Below are 20,514 nucleotides of genomic sequence, written 5' to 3' on the forward strand. Positions count from 1 at the left end.
CAAGGCAGATACTGTTTCACCTTGAGGAAATTCCAGGTATCCCCTCAAATACTGAAGAATTTATACTCTTGCACCATTGAGAGTGTCCTGATGGGGAACATCACTGACTGGTACAGAAACAGCACCAAACAGGGCCACATGGCCCTGCAAAGAGTGGTTAGTTCGGCTTAACATACAAGAGGCGGTGCTCTACCCTGCATAAAGAAGGCTAGAAGAATGATGATGATCCCAACCACCTGGATAACTGCTGCGGTAGGAAACTGGATACACCAGGCCATCCCTGAGAGGCTCAGGAAGTGCTTTTAAGAATTTTCCTGTGAGTCTTAGACCCCCTGCCTCTGCCCCCAATCATACACATATATTTATTATTATTCCTATTCTACTAAATGGCTCAAATTGGCAGGATTACATGTGATTGTACTTTTTATATGATTACACGTGACAAATAAGCTTGATTGATGGAAATAGACTTGATTGATTGATTTAAAATTCCCACAAGCCCTGTGTCCACTGTTTTCCCTCAGGCATTTTATATTTTTCATGGCCATCAGACAAGTCGGCCCACTTAGCAGGGTCCATTGATTGCATCAGTACAGCAATCAGCCCTCATTCAGAGGAGAGCCTTCAGCTGTTTGCCAATTCACAATAGCTAATAAAGAGCCTTTTGAGAGTTATAAAAGCCCCCTGCCCACCTTTAATCAGCCAGAAAGAATAATCACCAAGTCATGCTCTGGTTTCTCTGCTGCTGTTTGTAATTCAACTAACTTCAACATGGCTATATTCAATTTCAGATGGAGACTGGTTCAATCGAAAATTGCCCTTATTTTCTCATTTCTGTTTAGTATTTTCTCAAATCTTTTCATAAATGCTACTGCTGCTTTTTTAATAAATGGTAAATGGTAAATGGACCTGTACTTGTATAGGGCCTTTCTAGTCTTCCGACCACTCAAAGCGCTTTTACACTACGTGCCACATTCACCCTTTTACACACATTCACTCAGTGATGGCAAAGTCCATCGAACAGAAACTAACGCATTCATACACATTCACACACCAATGTAAATCGGGGTTCAGTATCTTGCTCAAAGATACTTCGACATGTTTTGGGAGGAGCCGGGGATCGAACCAACAGCCTTCCAATTAGTGGGCAACCCGCTTTTCTTCTGAGCCACAGCCGTCCCTAATACACCCTACCAACACTGTGTAGCAGTAAATACTTGCGTTCCTATGTGTTTTGTACTCTACCTAGTGTCAGATTTGTTGCTTTTTCCTGATTGACCCAATTTCTGCTTCTCACTCCTTTTTATTTTTCTTTCCTGCATCCTCTTTTTTGTAGTTTCAAAAACTGCATCAAGAAAAGTGGGTGTGGTTTGATCAAATTTGAGTGACAGTGCTGGCAATAAAAACCAACCCACAACTGCCCAACATTCTGATTCAAGTGCTGCTAAATCCTGATTCTGGTAAACGGAACTCCCGCCCAGTTGAAATCAGTGAGAAGAGTCTCCATCACCATTTGGCACAAACAATTTTCCATTAGTTTCTTGTTCTGATCAAAACATCTTGTTAAAAGTAAAGGTTTTTCTATTGACAACTAGTCAATGATCAGTGATGACGTATCTTAGTCTAACCCTAACCTTGTTATTCTGTTTTTCTGTATGTCCCAGCTGTAGATTTACCCATGCAGCGCCCTCTCTATTGGCAGCAGAGTTCAGCCACTGTTGGAGTTGGTCAGTGTCACCTCCCGGTGCAGAGTCATGCTCCTCTTGCTGCTCGAAACTGGACTGTCTACAGACAGTGTAAGTTCAACAGAGTCAGTCACCTTGCCTCCATGCAGTCAGAGTTTTTTGGCAGTATGGCATTGTTGTGACTGTGTTCTCTCCTCCGTTGCTGACAGATTATAAGCCTTTGCCACCAGCCAACCTTTGGCCAAGGCAGCACGTTCACCGTCCAATCAGAGCCACCTGCTCGCTGATAGACTCCAGGTTCGGTGCAGGTATGGTGCTTTCTCTCTTTTATATTTATAGTATCATCTCTAGTTTTACCGAAGCACTGACTCTTTTACATTAAGCAGAGATGATGCCTTCTCCAATTCATCTATTGACTCAAGACATGTATTTGCTTTGAATTGATCAAGTAAACTTAATCAAAATAAAATACTTAGAACCAGAGTAACTTAGCTTTGTTCTAACAGCAGGCATTCACATTAACTAATGAAAGGAAAGAAAAGTCAAATTAAAAACATTAAATTGCCTAATATTATCCAAGTACCAATTAAAACTGATAAACAGACTATCCCAAGGGAAATTAATTTATTTCCTTGTACCCCGCCACTCCAATAAGCACCTCTCCAAGAATTCTGACAATATATAGATATATCTGGCAGAACTCCAAAAACCTATAATTATCCAATTTGCTTTGTTTAAAGTCCTTTCAAGAGTCCCCAAACGCTGGGCGGTATCTGGCTTACTGACTGGAACACTGGTCTCATAAAGCCGGTTACCCACTCTGCTCTGTTAACTCTTGACTTTACCAGTTCAACTGTGCACTTGTGTACATTTAAGAACTGTTTGTAACAAACAGCTGTGATTTAATTGATTAATTCCTATGGGGAAATGTATATATTTCAGCATTAATTTATTTTTAGAAGATCAAAGTTACAAAACCCAAGCACAGAACTAGAATTTAAAAAGCATCGACAATAATAAAACCCATCGGACGCCACAAAACCAAACCAGTTCCAAACAACCAACGACACTTTGCCTTTTTTGGGGACGAGCTCATCCTGGCTTGCTGCCATGTTGTGTGTATCTGTTGAGAGGCGAGGGGAGGGGTCAGCGCACTGTGACCTATGGGAGCCCAAAGGGAGCGCTGGTGTTGTGGAAGTTCAAGAGAAAACCGATTTTAACTAAAAATAAATCGTGTTTAATTACAAATTCGAATTAATTGATAAAATCGATTTATCGCCCAGCCCTATAGTCATATGAATTAAATAATAATAATAATAATAATAATAATACATTAAATTATTAGAGGCGCCTCTCTGGGCACTCAAGGACACCGTACAACACAAAAAAAAAAAAAAAAAACAGCAAGAAATAAGAAACAGATAAGAAAAGAGCGGCTGAAAGCCCTGCTCCCCATGGTGACGAGGCGGGCGGGAGGGACAGAGAGGTGGACAGAGGAGGCAGATCTGAGGGAACGGGAAGGGTTGGCGATGTGGAGGAGTTCGGACAGATAAGGCGGGGAGAGGTTGTGGATGGCCTTGAACGTGAATAGGAGGATTTTGAAGTCAATGCGGAGTTTTACCGGGAGCCAGTGGAGTTGCTGTAGAACAGGGGTGATGTGGTGGATGGAGGGGGTTCTGGTGATAATTCGAGCTGCAGAGTTCTGAACCAGTTGAAGTTTATGGAGGTATTTGTGAGGTAGACCGAAGAGAAGGGAGTTGCAGTAGTCGATGCGGGAGGTGACAAGGCTGTGTACAAGGATGGCAGTGGAGTGGGGAGAAAGGGAGGGGCGGAGTCGATTAATATTGCGTAGGTGGAAATATGCAGACCGGGTGATGTTATTGATATGGGATTGGAAAGATAATGTGCTGTCGAGGATGACACCCAGACTCTTAACCTGGGGGGAAGGGGAGACAGAGGAGTGGTCGATGGTGAGGGAAAAACTGTTAGCTTTTGAGAGGGTTGATTTAGTGCCAATAAAAAGAAATTCGGTTTTATCACTGTGGAGTTTGAGGAAGTTGGAGGAGAACCAGGATTTGAGCTCGGTGAAGCAGTCAGTGAGGGAGGAAGGTGGGAGAGTGGAATTTGGTTTGCTGGAGAGGTAGAGCTGGGTGTCATCCGCGTAGCAATGAAAGTGGATGTTATATTTACGGAAGATATTGCCAAGGGGAAGGAGGTAGATGATGAAGAGAAGGGGCCCCAGGACAGAGCCCTGGGGCACGCCAGTGGTAACGGGGGACGGGTGGGAACTGAAGGATTGGAGTTGGATGAACTGAGTGCGGCCTGAGAGGTAGGAATTAAACCAGTCAAGGGCTGTGTGTGAAATACCAATGGAAATTAATCTGTTGAGGAGGATAGTGTGAGAGATGGTGTCGAAGGCCGCACTCAGATCGAGGAGGATGAGAATAGTGAGTAAATAAAGCCTTGATGCAAAGAATTTGTTGTAATGGGAAAAGGCGAAAGCAACACAAATCCTAGATAAACCAATAGTTCCAAACACCAACTTGTTCACGTATTGAACGCTGTTAATTTTCACAATCTCTGGTAAATTGATGACATTACTGCATTTTGGGGCAGAAATCAAAGTGTGTTGCAACTCTCCTATTCAACAGCAGTGGGTTATATACTAATGTGAATATATTTTATGTGCTTTAAGATGCAGTTGATATTGAATATGTTAAGTAGCCTGGAGGCCATATTTATAACCAGAGTGGGATAGACATTGAATGACAATATTTCAAATAAAGTAGTATGCAAAGTAAGTATAATAGTAAGACTAGTGGGTTTTTTGGTTCCTCACAGCTTGATTAGTAAGGAGGAAGTTCTTTCATATGCTTTGATCAATAAGCCTCAACAAAAGCTTTGGCCTGCAGCGTTAGATACCATGGCAACTGAACTGAAAGTTAAACCTTCAATAACATTGTTTTGGCTACTTGGGGGCAGCAGAAAAAAGTTGTGAATACAACATTGACACATCATAAGTTGTAAATTACACATCCAGCAGTTACAGAGCTGCTTTAGCATTCATTTGGAGTTGTTTTTGTGTCTACATAAAAAATGTTGCTCCAATGTTCACTCTTTTAGCTCTGTTTTGGCCTCTTACCAGCTCCTGATAAAAATATGGCTGTTGTCATTTGTTATGATAAATATTTCCATTCTAGCTTCCCTAACTCAAGCTATCTTTGTGAAACTGAGAAGCCATGGTTAACCCTTTGTGAGTCTGGCCCCCTTGCAGATTTATAAGTTATTATTAGTTATTAACGGCGTTAACGCAAACCCATTTTAACAGCGTCAATTTTTTTAGCGCGAGATTAACGCCTAGCACACTTTGTAGTTTTTTTCACATGCTGTTGCCACAACTAGTAACGTTAGAAAAACTACAACACCACACCGGATCTAGCTAGACCGGAAACAAAACAACAGGCACGCCGCACACACTTGTTGAAGAGTAGTAGACGTTACGTTTTGAGTGGATGGCGAGTGCGAGATGCCAAAATGGATGGATTCCTTGTTGTCTGAAAATGTCAACAGGCTTGTCTGTTTGAGTAACTGGCTCAAAGCAAAGAAGTAGTAGACTTACCTTTTATTGGTAGCCGTTACTGTTCATTCTTTCTGAAATAAGAGGCTGGGTTGAGCCTCTGGTGAATAAAGAGCAGTAGCCTGACTGCTATGTTCAAAGCAAACTTGAGAAAAGTATTAAGCCATGGTTTAACTGCACTATAGACTGAGTCCTAGTTTACCTTACATTTGCACTTTGTAATTTGATTTTGTATCGCCCTGTTTTGATCCCTTAGAAAGGGCTGTTGAAGGGGCTGTTTGTGTGACAGAGTATTTTTTTCACCCTTTTATTGATGGACAGTGTTACATTGTGTGAGAGATTATTTGCTCCAAGTGAGAATGTTAGTGTGAAATGGAACACTACAGTATATTCCAATGTTGTTTTCAATAAAAACAACATTTGCACAAAGCAAGCCGATCCACTTTTCCATGGTGATAAGAGCATTAAAATGAGAAAAAATAATGGGACAAAAAGAAATCAAGGGACATTTAGAATAGATCAAAATGTGCGATTTATTGCGATTAATTGCGAGTTAACTATGACATTAATGTGATTAATCGCGATTAAATATTTTAATCGTTTGACAGCACTAATTATTATCAGAAGATGCCAGATAAACCACATTGTGTTCTTGCTTTTTAAAGATGTTTTTGGGGCTTTCTATGCCTTTTATTTGATAGGACAGGTAAAGATAGATGGGAAAGTGGGTAGAGAGAGAGGGTGCAACATGCAGCAAAGGGCCGCATGTTGGAATCAAACCCAGGCCGCTGTGGTAAGGACTCTACCAGGTGAGCTCCAACCGCACTGTGTTAACTTAGTTAGGATGCAAAGTGTGTCAGTTGGGTTCAAGATGTTTATGTCAAGTGTCTGAACCTGCATTTAGGACAGTAAATGTGTCCACTGAATAAGAGGATTATTATTATGGATGGGAAAATCCACCAGTTTGAATAGCTACAATGGGCTTAGTAAGTCAGATCCAGATGGATTCAAACAGTGTGAATTAGGCCAAAGTTAGAAAGAAATCTCTGCGGAAACTTTTCTGTATTGAAAAGACACAAATGTCCTGTGTCATTCTCTCCGTGAGTTTCTCCCTGTAAGGTCCTACATGCTAGTGAACGTCCTCTCCAAACACCTGCTTGCTTTGGGTTTAAAACGCACTACTCTACTCTAATAGACTCTAATAGTAGTAAAAGAGTCCCTGCTTTTAGTACTAAAACAATGGGTGGGATCGATCAACAGAAATGATTGTGTTTCTTGACATTTTTTGAGAGGTATTGTATGACTTTATGAGGGAGCACCTGTAGAGAGATGAAACAAGGGAGAGAGAGGCTGGACCCAAACTGGGTCATTGCGGTTCAAGGTCAGCATCTTATCCCCTAAGCCACAGTTGTGCCCATAAAAAACAATGCTGATAATCAAATAGTTGTTTTTTTCATTTGTGAAACAAAAGGTTGAGCATGATCTGGTTTTAGCTTCTCTACTTTTCTCTGATTCATATCACTGTAAAGTGGATGTCTTTGGGTTTGGGGCTGCTGGTCAGGCCCCTCTGGGCTCTGCAATTGTGACTATTCACTATTTCCTAACTTTTTATTGACAAAATGATCCATCAATTCACAAAAGCCTGAATTGATAATTAACAATGATATATTCTCGCCTTCATCATCAGCAGGGACAGAATTAATTACTAAAGCGACAGCATGCACAGCAGCAAGGAGTTCTTACTTAACAGTTAGTCTTACTCTATGAATCAACTTTATTAGGAGACTGAGCACTACACGTGTTGGCACCCAACTGTTATTGTTTTCTTTCTTTTTTGATTGCAGTCTGTGGCAGCTAATAGAACATTAGAGCATGCAGAAGCTGAGCCCTTTCTATGCTTTTTCTGTTTTCAGAATGATTATTAAATGAAAAAGACCCCTGAATGCATTTTAGGCACACTTTGAAAACTTCCCCTAGCTCCAACATTAGTTTAACATTTGTGCATGTAGCTGTAGTTAATTCAGGTCCACTGTCTGCGTGTAAATCAGCAACTCAATATTGCAGTATGCACAAGATTTCAGAGTATGGAAGGTGGACTAGGCATACATATCACATCGTGATTAGAGACCATTTTTTTCTTCCCAATAGTGTTTCCAATACCTGAACTTAGTGGATTGGCAAAATGTATAATGTTGTTATGTGTCTGCTCGATGTGTAAATAGGCCACTATTTGCTAGCACATTCACAAAAATATCTTTTTAGGGTGATAATATGTCAGATGTTGCGTTTACAGCTTGTTGTGCTGCCCCCAAGTGGCAAACAAATCAATTATTGCAGCTTTAAAATGGAGATCTTTGAATTTGATTAAGCCAACAAGTTGCAAAGTAACTATATATCATTGATTCTGATCAAGATGCTTGTTAAATCTTAATTCTGTCCGGGAGAGATGCAAAGTCTTATTTACATTGTGTAATATTTTTATGCTTTTTGGATGCTTATGCAATAAAATAAGAAACGCTTGTATGATCACAGCCCTCTCTCAATAGAAAAAAAGCCAACTGTCTGAGTTGCGTTGTTGTTTCTGTCCAGGTGGAGGTTTCAGTTTCCGTCCTCACGCAGATGGTCCCTGTATGAGGAGGAGGAGGCCTAACTTCAGGACTCACCCATACCCCCCTCACCTTCCACCGGGGACACCCAGACACCCTGCATGTGGATGGTGAGCTGCAGACACCGTAACCAATTACAACAGAGACTCTGGATTCAACATTAACTGAGTGATTTTCAAAAAGAAACTATTCACAGAAGATGAGTCACCGTCAGCATTGAGAAAACTTGTTAGGAAGATAAGGAGAACGGAAGTTAAGTGAATTTGAAGTCACAGGCTGTTTCTGAATGTTCATTAGATTAGTAATTATGGTTTGGTCGGAAGCACAATGGCACTTACAATACCTGCATTAAAATACACTGATCAGTGTATCGAAATGTTCCCGAATCCAATCTACTGTCATTTAGATTTTAGAGGATGTTTTTTGACACAAAATTGGTGATGATAAAAAGATTTTCCGCTCCTTGTCTGTCCTGCCTTAATGGAAAGACTCTGTGAGACCCTTACATACAATAACCGTGTTCTTTCTTTCACTTCATCCCACACAACTATGAATCCCATCATCTGTACTGAGGGGTTCATGTCTACCAAACCTAATCCACCGCTCCCCTCATCTAATGCCTTGATCTCTAGCCTCAGGCAGTCGGCCACCCACAGTTGCACTGTGTTCACACTGCGAGCAACACAGTCCAGCCAGTCAGCGTTTGACCCAGAAATGTGGACAATGTGCTTTCACCAGTCAAATCAGGCTTTAGTGTTTGCAAGTTCACAATTTGACATATTTTTTTTAACTAAGTTTGTTTGAGAAGATGATTTCAGCCATTCTCAGTTCTCTACAACTTGAATTTAAATGAGGAAGTTTCAGTTTCAGTGGTAAGGCTCTTTCTATATTTCTGTTTTTTTTTTTCTTGAGTTAATCTTGGTTGTACAGTATAGTAGGCACTTTGTTATGGAGTCCCAAAGTGTTTAGAACATGATAATCATATGAATAAATTGTGTAAAATGAATAAAATAATACATTTTCAAATAATTAAAGAAATTAACTCTAGTTATTTTATATAGGACTTTATTTCATAATAGAAACTCTTAAACAAGCCTAGTCAACGACTGCTATAAAGCCAATTTTCCTTTTTTAAAAAAAAAAAAAAAATTTTTTTTTATTTTAAAGGTCCAGTGTGGAAATTTTAGGGAAATATAAAATTATTTTTGAGATTGTGCATTAAAACAGCTCATTCTAAGGTAACGAAAACATAATGATTCTTTTTTTCTGATGATTATACGCTAATGAAAGCATACCTAGGAATATTATGTCAGGACAGGAAGCTGCGGGTCTTCTGAGTTTTTCCCACAACAGCGAACAGCAACCTAACTAAACCTTACGGAGGTCAAGAGTATTATAGCAAATTGTGCAGTAAAATGACCCCTGTCAGTGTTTCAATAATATATATGATGTTTTTAGATTTATATTACTGTTTTGTTTTACTGCTGTATTAAGGTTTGAACTATTTCTTTAAAATATCCTATATATACTGCTCTGTAGTTTTAGCCTTATATTTTGGCAATGCCAAATATATACACACAAAGTAACTGTATGCCACAGTATGTGACCAACAGAAATGAAATGAGTAATAGTGATTTTGTAGTTTTACAAAAGTTATAAATTCTTTATACAGAAGGACAGAATAAGCCTGAGTATTGCACCCTAATCAAATTATTGCACATAAACTAGAGACATTTCAATCACCAGTTTAATTCCAGGCCTGTTATATTCCATTTCTGCCAACAGATCCTCCTCAATGTTACACACTGGACCTTTAAAAGTCTGCACATCCTACCTAGCTCGTTTATTTTATTTGGAACAAATTACTATTCTGAAGAAACGTATACAACCTCTAGCAGTCACATGGCGGCTGTGGCTCAGAGGCAGAGCGGGTCGTCCACTAATCGGAAGGTTGTTGGTTCGATCCCCGGCTCCTGGTGCCAAATATCGAAGTATCCTTGAGCAAGATACTGAACCCCAAATTGCTCCTGATGCCGTGCATCAGTGTGTGAATGTGTATGAATGTTAGTTCCTGTTGATGGGCTTTACCATCACTGAGTGAATGTGTGTGAGAGGGTGAATTACACATAGTGTAAAAGCGCTTTGAGTGCTCGGAAGACTAGAAAGGCGCTATATAGGTCCATTTACCATTTACATACTTTTAATTTGTACTAAACGTATGCAAATAGTATGCCATTTTTCATATTTAAAGTTTTCATAGCAGACACAGTGCCCCAAATTTAGAATTTTGCTTCACTTAGGATGTAATCTAAGATCTATAAACTGTGTTGAGTGTCAAAATGACAAAATGATAGCACCTGATTTTCATCTTTGCTGTTGGTTCACAGGCTCTATCACAGTCTTCAGCTACAGACACATCACGGATATGACAGGCGCCCGTGGTCCTGCCCACAGTGAGTCACAGCAGACTGACTCAGACCAAGCAGTGTGGAAACAGACTCAGATCCCCAAGTATGAGCTGCTGTTTTATCAGCAGCTTCCCCATTTAAAAGTCACCTTCTTCACCTCTTCTCAGCCTCGCCTCCTCTTCTCAGCCTCGTCTCACCTCAGGCTGATGAAGCAGGACAGCAGATCTACTGCTGGCTGATATCCATCTATGTTGGAGCGTGGGGGTTCATACCCATCTTCAATTACGTCCCATAAATGTCAGGCTGCCTCTCGAGTCCCTGCCTTGGTTAGTGCTAGGCCTCGCGGGGGCATCCGCTCTGACGTGAGAAGAATCGGACCGACGCCATTTCCATACACAAGTGTGAGCGTTCATTAAGTGTGTGTCTTATCGAGAAGTGAGACGATAAGCTGGCAGCAGACGGTCCTCCAAGGCGGAGCGTGATGGAGCAATTAAGATGATAGTCAATTAGACCACGCTGCTAATTGACTCATGATTAAAGCCAGAGCTGATTAATAAAGTGAAGGCAGCTCTCTTCTTCTTGGCCTTGATAGGGAGGGGGTGTGATAGAGAGCCTGTATGTGGTGATGCATAGAAACAAACAGAAGAACAGCTGGACCCTTTTGTCACACTGTATGCTGGATAGCTTAGCACTTAGCAGTGTTCAAGTACAGCTGCCAAACTGCCTTTTTAATTTGTGTTTTTTCAACAGTCTGTCTGTGTAACTAAAGATGAAGTTCTTAAAGGGAAACAACTGCCCAATTTTGAACTAGTTTGTATTATTACAGCAGGGGTCTCACATTTAAATTGTCTTGGGGCCTCTACTGGTATTGTCATCTCATACGAGTTAAAGTACCACAAAAGAATCACATTCTAATTCGATTACTAACATCATACTTAACAAAAAAGTGCAAACAGCAGTTTCTTTACATGTTTATATAATTGATATTATTTCATCATTGTTGTTATATAATAATTATATAGTATATATAATGGACAGAGGTTCCAGGTCTGCGAAGTGAAGCCAACACGGAAGTGTCTTAAAACTTGCATTCTATGTAAAGGCCAGCAGGGGGAGCTCCATTGGCCGTAATAAAAAACAATACCATGCAGTCTTATGGAGAAATGAGCTGACTTCTCACTTCATTTATGAGCTCAGTAAACAGTTTCCTAACAAATGTATGGTCTCAATATCTATTCTTTCAGCCTTCTTCTATACAGCATATAGCATGATCATTTAGTAAATGATGGCCGCATTTAGCTTTAGTGCAATGTCAAAAGAACACGCATTACAAACATGGTAATCAAAGGTGTCAGCACTGTGTACCAGTGTATTCTTTCATCCTCCTGTGGTCCGTCAGGCCCAAATGCTCCATCCTTCAGGAGCCTGAGAGTGCTTGCTTTTCTCTTCTGGAAGTTATTATGGTGAGAAACAATATTTGTCATGTTATCTGAAATGTTCTCCAGGATCTGGGTTCCATCGCTGATCCCTCATAGGGTGACACAGCTTTACTCTGCACGTCACTTTGCGTGATGCTACTGCATACCCAGACATGTTTGTCTCGGGTGGGAAAGCTGGTAGCACCTCCCTTTTTGCCCTTTCTTGGGTGGCTGTTGGATAAAATTGTCTGTTTCGTTCTGATCAAGGTGTCTCAGGTAGTGGCAACAGTGGCAGGACAATGGTGGCAATGAGCAGAAACATAGAGCCCAGTTATCTCCATCTGCCGCCTCTCCAATGCCACAGGTTATTTGTTGGCATCACCGTATCAGCAGTGTGACCTCATACTTTCCCCCGTATTCAGTGTAGGGGTGGGCGATATGGGCAAAAAATAATAACTAGTTATTTTGGGGGATTTTGGTGATAACGATAATCAGTCGATATCCTTTAAAATGTGATTGGAATTGTCTGAGTTAGGGCTTGTGTCCACCAAACGCGTTTTTTAGCGCTGAGAGCTCAAAAACTAATTTTCCGAACAGATTTCAACTTGAAGCGCTCTGAGCGCTGCGCTAAAAAAGTATTTTTGAAACCAAACCATTTCCATGCCAGAGAGGTAGACCCACGTCTCGGCACTAAATCATCTCAAGTACCGGTAGCTTCAGGGACTGGAGGTGTTTGCATTTTCTCTCTACCATCACAACGCGCTGCTAAACTGTTGCAAGGAGGATGCTAGCGAGAGGTCATGTGATCACGTAGGCCCACTAGTGGTGTGACTGAATCCTGCCATGCTGTAGAGAGCGTTAATGCACCGTGTATTAATGGATGTGAGGAGTTTCTGCGTGCGTTTCAATATTTTTGGCGAAGTAATTTAAATACTCCATAATGGAAATTTGCACATGGTCAAAACAACAACGACGATATTATCGCAGACGATATATATCGCCCACCTCTAATTCAGTGTGCTGCCTCTTCATGAGTTTGAGAAGTGTGTGGTCCTAGAGATATCGACACCCCTCTCTCCCTCGCAAACACAAGACAGGGTAAAGCTTTGGCTCACTTACTGATGTTGATGCACGCTTGATGAGAAGTGTCGATAAACTCCAGGACTCGTCTGCAGTGGCTGGGATGGATCCAGGTCGCCCTCTGCAACTTTTTCCATTGTGAGGAGTATCTTCACCACAGTCCCATCGCCTAGTGTTGGTTATATAATTTTCCTAGCAGCCTTTGGTATGGCTTCTTTCACCTGCTTGTGGATCACAGGGGACATGTTTGCACAATAACGCAGCATTTCATCTTCCCATTGACCGGTTTCAGGGAGTTTACTTTTAAACAGGACCAATCCCAGTGTTTAGTGGTCTCCCAAATAGGATTTCAAATGGGCTGAGACCACTTCTGTTCCTTACTCTGGCCCTTGTGTGCATTAAAACAATTAGCAGTGCTTTTTGTCCATGTCAAACCTGTTCCTATGCAACATTTCGCAAATTTGTTTTCCAATGTGCCGTTGTCTCTGTCCACTGTGCTTCAGTGCTGACCTTGTGAATTCAATTCAATTCAATTCAATTTTATTTGTATAGTGCCAATTCATAACAGAAGTTATCTCAGGACACTTTTCAAATAGAGCAGGTCTAGACCGAAAGGTGTACCATTATCCCTGTCCCCTGTCCCCGTCTTTGCAACTGCTGGTGCATCTTAAAAACATCAACAATGATGAGACAATATTTCTTTCCCCCACTAGGTGTTAGTTCAATGAAATTAATTTGTTAGATATACACAAACAACACAGCTTTGACAAAATTTATGGGAGAAATTAGAGAACCTTTGTGAATCCATATTTCTGTATTTCCTTCACCATACACCCCTCTGACACATGGTCCTGCCCGTTAATGGTGAGTTAGTAAATGCAACACATCGAACTGTCTGTCTTTGTTCAGCTGCAGCCTTCACAGCTACGTCAGCGCTGGCATTGCCCTGTGAGATAGAATCAAGGTTGTTGTGTGTGCCTTATATTTGCAGTCAGTAATTTGTTTGGGTAACAACACAGCATCAAGAAGTTCAGCAACAAGGGTGTGATGAGCAATAGGTTTATCTGTGGATGTTAGGAATTTTCATTTGCCCAAAGGCGGCCAAAATCAAGTGCCACTCCGCACACATATCTGCTCTCTATGAAAATGTTCAGTTTTGTCTTTTGCATATTTACATGCTTCTGACAGTACGACTAACTCTGCTGTCTGTGCAGAGTAATTTGTGGGAGTGGGTTTGCCATAATTGTGTCATGCAAGGCTATGATTGCAAAACCTGCTAGATTTTTACCAGTTGCTGGGTTTCTTGAGGCTGAGCTGTCCACAAACAGTTCCAGATCTGCATTGGTCAAAAGTGTAACTTTTAAATCTGGCCTGGGAGAGCAAGCTTCAGTTATTACTGCAACACAGTCATGCAGCTTTCCATCATTTGGAGTTGGGAGGAGAGTAGCAGAGTTAATGACAATGCATCTTTTAACTGTGATGTTTGCCATGTCAAGGCGCACAGTGCTGTACCTCAGCCACCTTGCTGCTGAAAGATTGGATGTTTTTTGTTCGAGCAGAATCATTGACACTTAATGTGGAAGTCAGGTCAGCGGAACCAACAATGTCACGCCTTTTCTGCAGCTGCTCTACGGCAGTTTGGAGGTTTTACTGCTACAGAGTCAAGTTTTGTTGAGAGGTAGGCTACGGGTCTTTGTCGTCCCCCATGGTCCTGGATTAGTTCTGAAGTCAACTAACCCCTGTTAGTAACTAATTTGGATCCACTGCAGTAGGATGTCATTCCCAAAAAACTCTTTACCTGTTTCTTTGTTGCAGGCTGTGGAATGGTCTGAATTGCTTCAATTTGTTTGGGTGAGAGCGTTTGAGAGAGCCAGAAAGATGACCTTTTCAGAGACAAGCTGCAGTTTAGATGAGCTCACTGTATGGCTGTTAGATTGAGTGATTCAGAATATTTCTTTAATGCTGCATAAAAGATGGAATAAATGGCTAAACATCTTGCTTTCGAAGGATAAGGCAAACCACTACTGACCGTCAGGGTCGACTGGGATGCTGAAGAAATGCAAGCTTTGCAACATTTGGTGCATGGGTTGCAGCATTTACTGCTTGCAAATCCTGAACCACACCCAACAAACACTCCAGCTTTTAGGAGAGTGTCAAAACTACTTAAAGTTCAATGCCTTCAACTTCCTTTTTCTTTTTCTTTTCTTTTTTCTTGTTAAAGGATATTGATTTGGACAAGGCCTGTATGAAGATTATTTGGTGTTATTATAACAGGCACTGCACCTTTAATTAGACCTACATCATACTTTTTGTGTCCACTAGCATGATGGCACCTGACTTTGAATGAACCTGACTTTTGAATTTCAGAAACGTCTTTCACAAAAATGTGTTTGTCATGACATGGTTCAGAGTCAGTTGTTACCAGTTACCAGTCTGAAATGAGCTCATGAGCTTTATCCCCATGTTCACTACAGCAGAAAATCTTTTATAGTATACCTTCAATTGTTTGTGAAAATCAACTTTGAACATTTTGTGGTTAATGTCGTGAAACAGCTGCACTTTGGTAAGGTTAGGTACAAAAACTTCTTGGTTAGGCTAAGGAAAAGATTGTTAGTTGCATTACATACCTGACATAACTTGTAGCGTTGTGTAAGTTAACTTACGTAGCCTTTTTAACAATAAAGAAAGTTAACCTTTCCTTTTGGTTTTATGCAGGACACAAAGAGCTCCTGATCCATCCATCCACCCCACCTCATCTATATGCAGACTTTTTCACTCTTTATACCACCTGACCTGACTGACATCACATCAAACCATTAAGCTGCTGGGGTGCGTCCAGGCGTGATGCTAGAGGGGTTCCTAGAGGCAGTATTTGGCGAGTTGGGATGGAGAACGGGCTGGAACTGCACATTGTACTTCAGATTTTTCCATGCCCGCCTTCACGGACAGTCAGATTAAGACAGAGGAGGCTCCCCATACTCCGATCAAACCGTCTGCTTGGCAGTGCTGCTCAAATATTAAACAAGATTCTGTTCCTGCATTGCCTATTTCTCGCCTAAAATGTTTTCAGAAACACATAAATGTGTGAACAGGGTGCCATTTTTTCCTTCTTGAAAGTGAAAAGCCAAAATCAGGAATTGCCCAACTCACAGTACGTCACCTACCAGTTACCTAGTGCATTTTGGTTGTTGTAGGTTTTCAGCAGAAGAGAATACCACAGCTTTTTCTTTTTTTTGCTCTGGTCATGTACCACCAATTTAAAAATGATTTCCGTCTTTGTCTTTCTACTGCATAGACAGATAGATAGTTTTATGAAGAGCATTTTTCCAGCAGGGAAATACCCCTCTAACTGTCATACAGCACAGAATGACCACAACATACAGCATCTGAGGAGCTTGATAGATTTGTTGCTTTGGCCAGATGCTGAGACTTCTGGCTTACAGACTGATGCTGCTGGTTACCTATAGAGTGATAGAAAAAAGAAGCATTTTCTCACTTCTAGTGGTATCTGTCCATGCAGGCAGTTTTGGTTTTATTTGTTCAAGTTTTGCGATTGCCTCCACCCCAATTCAGCGGAGGTCAGCAGAATTTTATTTGTGGTGCTCACAGCATTCACAGGTTACATTTAAAAAAATTCAACAGTAATGTTTCTTTCAGAAAAATAGTGCCCAAAGCAGGTAGCTAAAGACATTTTAAAATATTTTATTTACCAAGTGTGTCAAGGTTTTTAGAATTATATAATTGTACTCTTATTCTTACCAACCCAGAATGTAACTGACTACAAATACTGTGTTTGGTAATGAACAGTGTGCTCTGAGAAGGAAACTGCTTCTGAATTTGTGCAGTTCATTTTTTTTTATTTTTTTTTCACACATTGACAGCAATTTGTGTCTTCCTATGACAATCCTTATATCTTAAGGCTTCTTGTCCAATTTTGGTGAGCCTGTGTGAACTGTAGCCTGTTTCCTGTTCTTAGCTGACAGGAGTGGCACCTGGTGTTGTCTTCTGCTGCTGTAGCCCATCAGCTTCAAGAGTTACTTTAGCTTCTTTTATACAAAGCTTTTAAGCCATTCTTAACACCACTGCTTATAGGTTTCATAGATATTGGCCAATTACTCTGGATAATCCAAAGACCTCACTTTAAACACTTTTCACTGGATATGAAAATCCTTGGGGATGTGTTACATGTAGGATCTGTGTGGACAGTCTGCGTGGTCACAACAAATTGGCGGTACGCGGATGTCAGCATGGCCACTACAACATAGCTGTGGTGCCCGTGTAAGTGCCTGCTGGGGAGTATTTCAGGCCTTTGGACTAGATTCGGGGACATTTGAGACTAAAGATCATTTAACTGGGCACAGTTTGTGTAGTTGAGGACAAAAGCCGTGTCCCAGATTTAGAAAGAGCTAATTTTATTTAAAGTATTTTTGGGGGCTTTATTTAATAGTTACAGCTGAAGACAGACAGGAAAGGGGGGCAGAGAGAGGGGATGACACGCAGCAAAGGGTCGCAGGTCGGATTCTAATCCTGGGCCGCTACAGCAAGGACTCAGCCTCAGTACATGGAACAGCAGCTCTACCCACTGAACTAACGGGGCACCCAAGAAAGAGCAAATTTTTGAGTCAGTGGTTAGAGTTACGCTTAAGGTTAGATCTAGTCTCCAGGAAATGAATTTAGGTCTATCTAATATCCCCAAAAATGACATAAATAAACGTGTTGTTTGAATGAGTGAATAAGAGGCCAGTTGTAAAGTGCTTTATCCGTTAAGGTAGAAAGCTGTCTCAGAGACAGATATCTGAGAACCTGGACAAAGAATCCAAAACTGTATGTCTAGATGCCACAGGAGGTAAGTACGGGTGAAGTCACCATTTTAGAGAAAAAAAATAAGATTTGTTGCGTTAGACAAAATGTTAAAAGGGGAAAGAAACTCAGGGGATAGTTGCACCAGTTCCATCACCAGTCTCCTGGTTCGCAGCATGCATGTTAAAAAAAAAATAAAGCTGGAGCAGTGCGTTTCACCCTTCCTAACTGTGTAACACTGTGCAACAGTCTTGCAACAGATCTGTTTACTCGTGTTGGATGAATGAGTCAGAGGTAAAAAGTGTTTCAACAGAAACCAACGCACCTTGGATTGGAGCATTTTGCAACGCTAATTAAACCTTCGCTGTCAGTGTTATGATAAGTGCCAAAGAGGAGCCCACACACACACACACACACACACACACACACACACACACACACACACACACACACACACACACAGAGCTGTATCCATTCACTGCTGCAGTAGTGACTGTAACTGGTGCTTTAAGGCAGGATGTTCAGATCAACACCCTGTATATTTAGGACGTTTTGTTACGCTTGGGCAGCACAGAACGAGACCCAGGCTCACTCGTTCGCAGGTTTTTCAGAAATAAATCGGCCGCTCACCATGTCCAAGGTGATCGCATGTCTCTCATGTGCCTTTTTGTCTGCTGCTGCTGATAACTGCTGCCATTTTACATGCTGTTAAAAGTAGTATCCAGACATTTATGCACATTTCCATTGATGTTTCGGAGTTGTACCTCTCATTCATACCCTGTTTTTCTTTGGTACAGACCATGTGCAATTCCACTTTACCATGGATTAAAGGAATAGTTTTAACATTTTGGGAAATGTTACCTCTGCCCTCTATAATCTGTCTCACAGTTTTATAAGAGGATTGATATTACATTTATTCCTGTGGACTCCACCAATTTGCACTGAACAGTTTTTCAAATGATAAGATCTATACTGATGCAGCAGAATCAGAAACATCCTATTTTTTTATTCCACACATCCCTCTGTTGAGCTCAGTTCTTTCCAACTCCACACCCCCAGATTCTTTTCATTTTCAAACTTGTCTTCAACTCCAGCTGTTCCCCATGCTTACAGTCTTTATGCTAAGCTAAGCTAACCATGCACTGACTTTAGCACTGTACTTTCCAGACATGAGATTGATATTGATCTTTTTTCCTCTCAGAAAGAAAGTGTATACTGACCTATTCCTTTATGTTATTCAATCTTTTCGAGGCATGAAAAAAGACACAGCAAGGCTTTGAAGTCATTTACACAAGTCTTTTTATTGTTACAATGTTTTTGATGTTTGGTGGTCAAATATGAAACATGTTTAAAACAGACCCTGGCCCTGAGATGGATCTCTTTGGTGTGAAACTGTTAAATCTGCTAAATTTGCAGATGCAGCTACGCGGTGTTAGCATTGTGTTGCGTTAGCAGCCCCTGACGCTTCCTGTTTGGGGCCCCGCTGGGAGCCGTCGGCCTGCTCGACCAACACCTGGACAGTGTGGGCCAGTCGACTCAGCCCCTCGTCCTCCATGATGAGTTGGGGGGAACACAGGGAATCCTGGGAGGGAGGAAGAAAAGAGTGAGCAGCTGCAGGTAAGATACTAATGTTGTTGCCATGAATTAAACACTTTTCTATGTAATATATATCTGACTATTGGCTCTGTTACTGGAGCTGTAATAATAATAATAATGATAATAATCTCCAGTGAGCTCTATGTTACCGTCTATAAACTGCTTCTTTTCTGGGGTGTAAGCCTAATTTAGCATTATATGTAACTCCCCCAAAAACAATGTGTTGTTTGCACAGTTGTGTATGTGTACAAATGAGATACAGTGTGTTGGTTGGAGAGCTTCAGAGGCCATGTTGGTAGTTGGATTAACCTGTTAGGGGCAAGCCCCTGGAAGTGCCCCGGGCTTTGAAGCCAGTTTGACATAGTGGCCAAACCGTGTAATGACAGCAGTGGTGTCCATCACTTTTCCCTTAAGCTTACATTGTGAAAGGAGCAGCTGTTTTTGAGCGTCACAACCCCCCAAAATGACTCCTCTGCCCCTGCAACCCAAATCCTGCCTCCTGTGAACTGTCAGATTGAGATTAACACATCAGACCATACATGACAGCTTCATTTTATGCCCAAAGACCCAGAAACCAGTAACCTCTACTGCTTAGCTATAATACCTGCCATTTGATGAAATACACATTTTGTACCAAAATAATGAAGGTTTTAAAAAATAGAATAAAATAGATAATCATTTTTAAATAAGACAAGGCCACAAGAAGAAATGATGCAGGACCTGCTTCACTGCTGAAAACTAAAGAAACTAATTAATAAAATGTCAAATGCCAAAATACAAAAAAAAAAAGGGACCTCTTTATCTGCTTGGTAATTAAGCCTTAGATGGTCGGCAACACAGAGATAGATATCAATTTTATCTGACCCTCAAAAAGAAAGCAAATAGAGAGATTTGAACTGTAATCTTCAGGCTCAGGCAGGTAATAGTTGTATTGTCTTCTCTTCTAAACTGTGACGTGTGAATGTAAAGGCCAACCTGGTGGTGAAAGAGTTAACACATTTATGAGACGGGCTCAATGACATTCTGTACCAAAGCATGTCATTTCAATCTCATGCAGTGGATATCAGAACCATCCACACCCTGTCGATGTCGGAGTGTATTTCCTCCAGGCTTGAAATGAAAATCCATTAAGTCAGACTTACAGTGCTTCCACTTTCCCTTGGAACGGGCAACCAGGCCAATCCCGCTGACAACAACCACATGTACTCAGTTGTTGTGAAATGGAGTATTTGTCTTTGGACACGTATAGTAATGTATAATGGAAAAGATCTGGTCGGACTTATAATAATGATAATGAAGTGTTTCTATCATTCCAACCATGGCATTCATGAATTCTGTATGTCG

General features: G+C 41.1%; 2 protein-coding genes across 4 annotated transcripts in view; one reads left to right on the forward strand and one right to left on the reverse strand.

Moving 5' to 3' along the window:
- The window catches only part of LOC127379218 (PC-esterase domain-containing protein 1A-like), a 35,989-nt gene extending 19,791 nt beyond the window's left edge, over positions 1–16,198 (forward strand). The window contains exons 10-14 of one of the 3 annotated variants that reach the window (XM_051428560.1): positions 1,665–1,796; positions 1,895–1,993; positions 7,852–7,978; positions 10,256–10,321; positions 15,490–16,198. In XM_051428560.1, the coding sequence (XP_051284520.1) occupies positions 1,665–1,796; positions 1,895–1,993; positions 7,852–7,978; positions 10,256–10,321; positions 15,490–15,571 (506 nt within the window). In that variant the 3' untranslated portion in view covers positions 15,572–16,198. Of the gene's footprint in view, positions 1–1,664; positions 1,797–1,894; positions 1,994–7,851; positions 7,979–10,255; positions 11,493–15,489 lie in introns of those variants that run through there. The other 2 variants (XM_051428561.1, XM_051428562.1) reach the window with 2 other exon arrangements.
- A 2,658-nt stretch (positions 16,199–18,856) lies between these two features.
- Positions 18,857–20,514, reverse strand: part of lrch4 (leucine-rich repeats and calponin homology (CH) domain containing 4) — a 52,665-nt gene continuing 51,007 nt past the window's right edge. Inside the window, exon 17 of the mRNA XM_051428543.1 lies at positions 18,857–19,156. Coding sequence (XP_051284503.1) covers positions 19,007–19,156 — 150 coding nt within the window. The 3' untranslated portion in view covers positions 18,857–19,006. The remainder of the gene's footprint in view (positions 19,157–20,514) is intronic.

This window comes from Dicentrarchus labrax, unplaced genomic scaffold (assembly GCF_905237075.1).
Source record: "Dicentrarchus labrax unplaced genomic scaffold, dlabrax2021, whole genome shotgun sequence".
NCBI classification, from domain to species: domain Eukaryota; kingdom Metazoa; phylum Chordata; class Actinopteri; family Moronidae; genus Dicentrarchus; species Dicentrarchus labrax.